This window comes from Loxodonta africana, chromosome 10, assembly GCF_030014295.1.
Source record: "Loxodonta africana isolate mLoxAfr1 chromosome 10, mLoxAfr1.hap2, whole genome shotgun sequence".
Taxonomy (NCBI): domain Eukaryota; kingdom Metazoa; phylum Chordata; class Mammalia; order Proboscidea; family Elephantidae; genus Loxodonta; species Loxodonta africana.
Genome location: NC_087351.1, coordinates 14,295,968 through 14,306,241, shown reverse-complemented (window position 1 = coordinate 14,306,241; position 10,274 = coordinate 14,295,968). Strand labels below are relative to the sequence as shown.

Genomic DNA, 10,274 nt, shown 5'->3' with positions numbered 1-10,274 from the left:
TGTATAGTAAATTCCATTAGCGAGGTTGTACAGTAGAGTGTTATCACTTGAGTTCGTGGGGCTCTGTGATCAACAGAGTTGCCCAAAAGGAAAAAGATAGGTTCCAGCTAAAGAGCATATAAAATATCTTTTTTTCTTCCCTTTAAAACAGTATGAATGTATATAAATATATGCTAGTGTGTGTGAGAAATACCCAGTTTGTATAAATTAAAGCCTAACAATCCCGTTTGTTTCCTAAAGCAGTGGGTTAGAGCCATTGAAATGAAACCTTTCTAGTGCTTAACCTGGAAACAAATGTACTAGAGCTCCACTGACGCAGTCATGTGGGTTTTTGCTTACTGTTCCTTTTAGCGATAGGCATTTACTCAAAATGAGGCTTTGTCACCTCATTTTTCTCTGTTGGTTTTTCTGGGTGCATTTTAAAAAAGCAAAGTTTATATTTAGGGTTAAAAAAAAAAACTTAGCTGTTTTTTCTTCCTGCTTATGATTAGGGAAGTTTGAATTTAAAATTGAAAAACAACAAGATTGAAGGGAATAGCTAAAGATTGTTGGGAGTTTTTGGCGTTATTTTTTAAACCTTGGCTAACAGCAATGTGCTGAGGCCTGTGGCCTGTGACTGCCGGTTCCTGTAATAAGGAGAACTCAGTAAACTAGTCACAGCACACATCAGGCCATAACAGTGGGACAAGGGGCTTAATCCTTTTTACCTCATGTCCATCTTGGCCATTTAGCACCTTGGAGATGGTTAAATCTCTGAAGAGACTGGGTCTATATTCCCTTGTTTTCGGGGGAGGGGGCACTAAAAGGTGGTGTAGATCTAAGAAAATAGTGCCTCGTGAATATTCTTTCATGGCAAAACGAAATATTAAATTGATTTTAGCTCCTCTTTAAATGTCCTGTGCCATCAGCTGGCCTTAGAGACATTGGAATAACCAAGCAATACTCAGACATTTGCGTGATTATGCGGACACCACAGCGTATTACGGTGGTGTCAACAGTTCAGTTACTTGGAACAATTAAAGATTACTTTTAACAGCCATGTTAATAGTACTAAATGCTAAAATGTACTAAAAGCTTTTGTAATCTCCAAGTATGTGGTTGATTTTCAGAGTTATTGTAGTCTCGTGTTCACTCTTCGTATACCTGTGATATGCAGAATTTGAAGAGACCCTTGGCCTCGAGGAGTTTACACTCTAGTGGTGCTCGCTGGTGCAGGCACATTTCTTCCCGTTCACTCAGAACAGTGCTTGGCTGTCAGTCACACCGCGTGTGGGAGAATCCCTTGGCCAGCAGCTTCCGAAAGCAGAGGGCTATGCTAAATTTCAGGGCACTGACGTTTGAGTTTACACTGCATTAGCTCTGCTGTTAGTAAAACTCCTTTTCCCCAGGGGGCTGCTTATTAATGCGACTCAGAAAAGAAACCTTTCTGCATGTGTTTCCACCACCCCTCTACCACCTATGTTCTTCTGTGGAGTAGCTGTCGATCAAATGGCCAGTTCACTGCTCCACAGACTGTATCTTTCAGTTCTCTTTTTCCCAGAGCTTTTACATCATTCTCTACCCAAAAGGACCGGGATTTGCATATAAGCCTTCTATACCTGCACAGTGGTCCTAGTTGTAGCCTCGTGGGTGACTTTTGTACCTCTGTTTCGAAGAAACATTGTGATAGATGTGGAGAGCCGTCCCGCATTTCTTAGCAATCACTTTATTAAGCCACATTTTCTGTTGAAACTGCATGTATCCTTGTTATTTCCCATAATTACTCTGAATCAAGGGGTTTACTTTGCATGTGTATTAAAACTGGGTCTGGTTGAAAGTGCAAGCAATAGTGGCAGGCCCATAATTCTGATTTTACAGTACTATACTAATGCATGACTGAAAATGTCCAGTGTTATGTGGTTACTAGTACTTTTATATATGCATTTATTAATGAAGCAATAGAAATTTATTGTTATTTTCTAATTAAGGATTATCTTACTTCCATTGAAAATGGGAGATAGAAGATAAACAGGGGCAACCACAAGACATTCAAACTACCAGGAATGGGGCGTAACAGTGCTCTCCCTTAACCTCTTGCCTGGTTCCAATAGTCCCCAAGTATGTTTGAGAACAAAACAAACTAAGCATGTTGAATAAATAAATAGCTTCTACAGCTATAATAATCAGAAAGGTGCAGAGTTTCTGAAAGGGGAGGAAATACTAGAGTGTAGTATATAGAATAGGTATGAAGTTTTTCTGAAAAAGTTTATATGGCCTAAATTTGGGCCCCTTAGAACTAGTGTCTTGGAAGTGACTGGAGTCAGTAAGCACATGTTCAGATGTTCGGGGATTTCCGTGTAACTAGGCGACTAACCTAGACGGTACTGATGTTGGCGGCAATAAAGTGGCACTGCAGCAAAGGAGGAAACCCTGGTGGCGTAGTGGTTAAGTGCTACAGCTGCTGACCCAAGGGTTGGCAGTTCGAATCCACCAGGCACTCCTTGGAAACTCTATGGGACCAGTCCTGTAGGGTCGCTATGAGTCAGTCGACTCGACGGGAATGGGTTTGGTTTTGGTTTTTTTGCGGCAGAGGAGACTTCCACTTTGTGGGAATAGTCCAGAAAGTGGATACATCTATGGTATAGGGTTGCTGAGTTGGAATTGTGGCAATGGGTTTGGTTTTGGTGTAGTTAGTTTACTGCCTTTTGTTTAGAATTATTTTTTTATAGCCAGAGATTGATCCTTGATGGTTTGGTCAGACTGCACAATTTTTGTGCCTAAAGCTTTTGTTCCCAGGTAAGCAGAAGTTTTATTTTTAAAAACAAAGAAAAACCTTGCCATTTATTTTCTTATGTGAAGAAAATAAATCTCTGATTCATTGTGGTAGTTCAGAAATTTTCTTGAGAAGAAATAACCCCTATAAGGACAAGTCATCATGACAATGTGGACGTGAAATCCATCATATCTGCAAGATCCCTAAACAGAATTCCCGATTAGCCTTATTAGCCCTTTCATGTCTCATGGTCTGTAACTGAAAAAACTTTTTTCCAAAATTTGAACTTATTTTTCTTGCTGTGGGGTTTTGTTCCAGAAATCTTTGGGTATGTTTAACTGGGATGGTAACTCCCAGTGGTTCAGAATTGAATCAGACTTATTTCAGTTTGGTCTCCACCCACATACAGGAGGTGAGATGTCATGTACCATATGTAATTCTGCTTGCCACTTACTGATGTCAAACCGCCAATGAAACCAATAAAGATTAAGGTCAGGGTTTTTCTCAACTCCCGGTTCCATTATTCCACTCAGGCAGATGAAATCCTTAAAGCTGGAAAGCCAAACATCAGCTTTTTCGGGGAACCATGTTCCTAAACCTTTAAAGTCACATTAGATAACTAAGGCTACTGATCATTTTCAAAAGGTCTCTCCTCCCTTGGTGGCGATGGCATACCATCGATTAAATTATTTTTCCCTCCAGGGTTAAAAAAGGGATTCTGGCCATACTTTATAATCATTCCTTAAAGAAGCAACAGTAGTAGTCTGGGCACTAACTTAAGACCATCCATCTCTGGTAATTAAAAAAGACTCCTTTAGGGTGACCTTCACATACAGCATATTTTATTTACTGTGTTTTAAGTACAGGAACTGATCACTGTGTTTCTTTGCTGTTCTGCATCTTCTCCATTGTACCATTGATACATGTATAATATTAAAAGAACTTCATTGAATATGTTTGAAGTATTACAAAAGGCAGCTTGCATTTTAATCTATGCATCTTTGGGAATTTTAGAGAAGACACTTTATTTGATGCGAAAAGCAACTGTTAATACAAGTTGGAAACTCTGCACCTCTGTATAATATTTTTTTCTTTTTTTAGCAATAAAGCAGCATGGGCTGAGAATGCACTAAAATTTCATTGTGTGTTATTTGTTACTTGGAATGGTTAATTTGAAATAATGCAGTAAATTACGGAGATGGGCGGAGCCTTTCCACAGACCTGTACTGAGGTAGGCTCCAGACGCCAAAGAAGAAAAAACCAAAAAGCTGGGTTTACTGATGCCTAGCTGTGGCAATTTCTGGTATATGTTGTCCAAGGGAACAGGCAGCCATCTGAAGAGAGAGAAAGCGTGCCGTTTAAACTTAGTCCACCCTCCTGTTTCACCTGGAAGGCCAACCTTGGGCTAGGCCTATGAGCAAATAAATGTTCTTTGGTAAGGAAGTAATGAACTAAGTACAATAATAATACAATTGTAAACCAAGGGGCAAGGAACCTTTCCCACCTGAAATAGGATATGAGCATTTAAGGTGCTTTTATATTTAATATGTAAATGTTGACTTATGTTAAACAAGGAGCTTTTAACACTAAAGTGTAAGAAGAGATCCTCAGTTTTCGTTCATGGGAAAGGAAAGTTTTTTCAAATTGAACTAGGAAAGTAGATGATAGAAACTTCCTTGAGACTAACTTTTGTCAGCTGGAGATGAACAAAGAAGCTATGTAGTTTTTGTCATGTTGACTGCTAATGTTATACTTACGAGTCTTCATTTAACATACATTTAATGACGTGCTCCACATCCCAGGTACTTACTAGATGTTCCGGTCACAAAAATGGAGATGGTTTCTGCTGTTAAGCTCAAAAGTTTACAACTCAGAGAGTAGGACCTTCGATACATAATGTTTATTGTTCATACAGCCACGTGGAGTTTTGAAAATACTTTCATTCAACACCTAGTGCTAAGTGGTATCAAACTGTAATAAAGTAGCCTTAGAACCTGTTAATAATCGGCCAGTCTATGATTGAGGTTTGTTGGACTTCCCCACAGATAAAAGAGTCAACTATTTTGTGAGAGTATCAATTACAACCTTTATGAAAGGCATAATATCAAAACTGGTAAATGCATGTTCTTTGACTAGCCCACTTCGAAGAACTGCTCCTGTAGAAGTACGAGTATAAACGTGCAAAGATAATGTACAGAGATGTCCGACACAAGAATGGTTAAATTCTACTACATTTACATGTCTGAATACTAGGCAAGTGTTGAAAAGAACAAAGTAATTTGCATATGGACTGCTATGGAAAGTTGTCCATGGTATTTACTGTGTGAAAAGCACATTGTTGAATGTTACTAATAAAACTATGTCCTTATTTTATGTTTATATATGTATATCTATATACATGAAGGTTATAATAAAAAAAACTAGTATTTATTGAGCACTTATGCTAAGCACTGCCCTGATTGAGACACATTTATTAACTCAGTCCTCACAATAGCCCTAGTTATTGTTTTTATCCATGTTTTACATAGAGGGAAACCAAAACATAGAGTTTAAATAAATTCTTCAAGTTCATGGCTAATAAGTACTTAAGTCACCATCTGAATCCAAATAGTTTGGCTCCAGAGCCTGCTCACTTACCAGCATACTACGACATTGTGCCACCCCAAAATGGAAGGGGAAGTATTTTCACTCTTTGTCACACATCTTGTGACTGAATTTTTTCTAGAGTAAGCATGTATTTTGCATTTGGGGAAAAAAAAAAAAAATTTTAAGCCAGCCAGCTTATAAGTTAATGTAGGCAGGTTCAAATATTTAATTTTTTATTCAAAGGCTCAACCAAAACTTCAAATCCAGAGCTTGAGAAAAGGATCTACGTAAGTTTTTAATTTAGATAAAGAAAGCAAATATGTTGCATTAGGCATACCCACACATAATAAAAACCCCAGGATCATTCAATATAGTACTAATTTATTAGATCCCATTTTTTAGGAGTGGAAAGTAAATAAGAGCTTTTCTGTAGTATTGAAGCCAGGATGCGTCACTATTGCCTACAGGACCAAAGGGCATGGTAAAATTTTACAACTCAAAAGCATAAAGCAAATCACTATTTTCTCCAACTTAAAATATTTTTAAAAGAAAATATCCTGTATGGTATATAAACTGGAAATAATCTGTTATTAAAAAAAAAAAGTCTGCAAGCTACATCTCAACCAAGTTCTCTACCCACTAGCACTTGGCTGTATCATCTCATGTGACCAGTGCCACAGCCCCTCCCCACTGGTGTGTTTGCCACCCCTCCCACCCATTCTCCACAGGACAGCCATGAGATTCTAAATATTAAATCTGATCCCGTCCTGTACACCCCATCTTGCCACTCCTTTAAAATTCTACAAGGGCTTCCCATTAGTCTTAGGATACAGATACCCTCCAGGTGGCCGGTAAGGCCTAGCGCCCTCCGGTTTCCGGCTACCTTTATAGCTCCTGCAGGCCTTCTTTGAAGAGCCTCACAGGCCCTCAGAGGGCCTTTGCCCATGCCGTTCCCTGTGTCACCTTATTGACTCCCACTCATCTTTGAGAGCACTGCCGAAGCTTCGCTTCCTCAGGCACTCCCTGACTCCCAGACCAGGTCACTTACTGTTGTATGTGCTTGTCTTCAAGATGCTGATTACAGCCAGAATTTCATATATCCTTATTGGTTATTGGAATGTCCATCTCTAAGTAGACTATAAGCTCTGTGAGGACAGGAGGTGTTTTTGCTTACCTTTTTAACCCTAGTACCTAGCATAATACTTTATATTCATTAAACAATTTCATAAGGTACTCAACCAAAATGCTACATAAAGCAAAATATAAGAAACTGCCATTTTGTGAATGTTTGATGTTTTATCATTTCTTTCATTACTATTCTGTTACACTCAGTTATTTATTACTAAAAAGAGATAAAGCATATATTATCCAGTCAAGTTACTGAATATTAGCTATAGACTGTGTATGTACTTACAGTTTAAATTAAAAAAAAAAAAAAAACTGATTTATCAGTATTCATACAACTGCTCTATGTAGGAATAACAGTAGTCAACATTAAGTCCGACTATATTTTCAGACCAACCATGCATCTTTAGATCAGAGCACAAATGGAACATTGCCTCCTAACCCGTAAATTTGGAGTCAAAAATGTTTTTAGAACACTAAATAGACAATAGGTAAGTGCTAAGTTTGGTGAAGGGTAAGACAGTACACAATATTAGGAAAGCTAGCACAACTTGTCCAAGGCAAGGTCATGGAAGCTCCATAGACACATCCAAACTCCCATACTCCACTGGTCTCACTCCATCTGGAGCAAGGGAGAATGAGGAAAACCAAACACACAAGGGAAAGATTAGTCTAAAGGACTAATGGACCACAACTACCACAGCCTCCACCAGATTGAGTCCAGCATAACTAGATGGTGCCTGGCTACCAACACTGACTGCTCTGACAGGGACCACAATAGAGGGTGCGGGACAGAGCCGGAGAAAAATGTAGAACAAAATTCTAACTCAGAAAAAAAAAAGACCAGATTTACTGGTCTGACAGAGGCTGGAGAAATCCTGAGAGTATGGCCCCTGTACACCCTTATAGCTCTGTAGTGAAGTGACTACTGAGGTTCAACCTTCAGCCAAAGATTAGACAGCCCCATAAAAACAAAACTAGACTAACTGGGCACACCAGCCCAGGCGCAAGAAAAAGAAGGCAGGAGGGGACAAGAAAGGTGGTAATGGGGAACCCAAGGTCGAGAAGGAGAGTGTCGACACGTTGTGGGGTTGGCAACCAATGTCACAAAACAGTATGTGTGTTAATTGTTTAATGAGAAACTAGTTTGCTTGTAAACCTTCATCTAAAGTACAATAAAAAAAATGGGGAAAATGTTTTTAGAAATAAAGATTATGAAGTTGATAAGCAGCTAAAATAGGTTAAGACAAATAGCTATGAAGTCTGAACAGAAGGCTCTTTAGTTTCTCATCTTCTCTAAACAGCTTCACAAAATCAGCCTAGAGGTAAACAAAAACCCGTACTCCCCACCCCCATTCTTGAGAAAAGATCAAACGCCGCCTGTCATACAAGATCACAGCAAAGCCTGAAGCTGACACTCAAGCCTTCCTTCTGCATCAGTTTTCCAGCTTGGACTGGTCAGGAATCACTTCCTTCAGAATCTTCCTTAGGGAATTTAAGCGAGTATGTGTTAACATTATCTTCTCTTTCAGCTGGGAAGAGAAATATAAATGTCAGGGCATTTTAAGCTTAACACCCAATTTACTGTTTCTAGAAGCCACCTGGAAACCCTGGTGGCGTAGTGGTTAAGTGCTACGGCTGCTAACCAAAAGGTCGGCAGTTCAAATCCACCAGCCGCTCCTTGGAAACCCTATGGTTTTGACAGCAATGGGTTTTTTTTTTTAGAAGCCACCGAAGCTAGTTTATACCTAGTGATTGGAAGCTGGCAATGTCTCAACCATTTGCTCTTTTTCTGGAAAAAAAAAAAAAAAAATTGATACAACAAACCCAGAGCACGGTTAAGATCCTCAGATACAAAACTTATAAGAAAGAAGATCAGCCATTACTGAGCATTACTGCTTCCTGCCCCCTCCTCTCTACCTCTTATCGCTTAGGTTTAAACTCCAGATACTGGGAAGGAAGACAAAAATAAATGGCGTAAGACAGGTTTGTTAAGACAGAAGCAATAACTAGCATTCCCTCCTTTTCTAGTGTCAAGAATCTAGCTTTTCTTTTAACCCTTTAACGGTAACAAATGCCTTTCTTTAATAATCCACTAGAGGGCTTCAAAATTGGTTCAGGCTGTTGCTTTAAAACAGATGTTTGCTCTAATGAGATGATTGTCGAGAATTCTTTCACCAGAGAACAGCTGTATCTAGAACTCAATTTAGTGGTGTTAACTCAGCATACAACATGTATTTAGACCTATAAAGTTATTTTGTCATACAGGATTATGTATAACTTAGTCTTTTGTTGAAGTCGTAGTTAACAAAAAAATATTTTCTGTAACTTTCAGGTATATATTTCTGACTCCATTCATTTGTACAGTATACTAAATCTACTTTTATGATCCATGCTACAAGAATACCCAAAATTCATGATGAAACTCTGCTTAAACAACTAACTCTAGCCTGCATAAACTGTAGCTGTAGGCTTTGGTGCTCTACTACTCTAAGTAGGTCATAAATGGGATTGGCCTGAATCAGGACATTCCCTGGGAACACTGCTCTCCTGAGTAAAATCATGACACTGGTGTTTACTGTTCATCCTAAATTGCAGGGGCTTGGGGGGTGGGTGGGGAGTAAAGGGAAGGAAATCCCATTTAATTTTTGGTAAAAACTCTAGTTTTACCAAAAAGCAAATAATTTTGAACACTCAAAGTGACTAGAAACCTTCATGAGGTTTAAAATTATCTTAATGAGCTCTGAAATCAGGGCAGAGCCAGTTTCTTCCACGAGCGGAAACATGTTTATCTGAGGATGGGTTAACATATATAATTAAGAAAACAATGTCCCTTTCTAGGTACCCAAAGCAAAACTTTGGATTCCAATTTGCATTCCTGATAGCATCACCTCCAACTACGGGGGAGGTTGGCTCATTAATTTTAAGACCACCTTGCTCATACAGGTGGTGGCGGTTTGTCAGGTGCCATTGAGTCAGTTCTGACTGTACCATCCTCACAATCATTGCTGTGTTTAAGCCCATTGTTGCAGCCACTGTGTCAATCCACCTCACTGAAGATCTGCTTTTTCACTGACCCTTCCTCTTTACTCATTTCTTCAGGGACTGGCCCCTCCAGAGAACATGTCCAAAGTACGTGAGACAAGATCCTGCCATCCTTGCTTCTTCCAAAACAGACTTGTTCGTTCTTCTGGCAGTCCATGATATATTCAATATGCTTCGCTAACACCATAATTCCAAGGCACCAATTCTTCTTTGGTCTTCCTTATTCACTGTCCAGCTTTCACATGCAGATGAGGTGACTAAAAATACCATGGCTTGGGTCAGGTGCACCTTAGTCCTAATAGTGACATCTTTGCTTTTGAACACTTTAAAGAGGTTTTTTGCTGATTTGCCCAATTCAATATGTCGTTTGATTTCTTGACTGCTGCTTCCACGGGCACTGATTGTGGATTCAAGTAAAATGAAATCCTTGACAACTTCAATCTTTTCTCCATTTATCATGATATAGCTTATTGGTCCAGTTGTGAGGGTTTTTGTTTTCTTTATGTTGAGGTGTAATCCATACTGAGGGCTGCAGTCTTTTTAAAAAATTTTTATTGTACTTTAGATGAAGCTTTACAGAACTAGTTTCTCATTAAACAGTCAGCACACATTGTTTTATGACGCTGGTTAACCACCCCATAACATGTCAGCACTCTCCCTTTTCAGCCTTGGGTTCCCTATTATCAGCTTTCCTGTCCCCTCCTGCCTTCTAGTCCTTGCCCCAGGGCTGATGTGCCCCTGAGGTCTTATTTTGTTTTACGGGCCT

At 39.2% G+C, this 10,274-nt stretch overlaps 1 protein-coding gene across 1 annotated transcript in view; it reads right to left on the bottom strand.

Annotated features, from left to right (window-relative positions):
• Positions 1 to 402: 402 nt before the first annotated feature.
• Positions 403 to 10,274, bottom strand: part of OIP5 (Opa interacting protein 5) — a 35,285-nt gene continuing 25,413 nt past the window's right edge. The window contains exon 5 of the mRNA XM_003418666.4: positions 403 to 7,995. Coding sequence (XP_003418714.1) covers positions 7,900 to 7,995 — 96 coding nt within the window. The 3' untranslated portion in view covers positions 403 to 7,899. The remainder of the gene's footprint in view (positions 7,996 to 10,274) is intronic.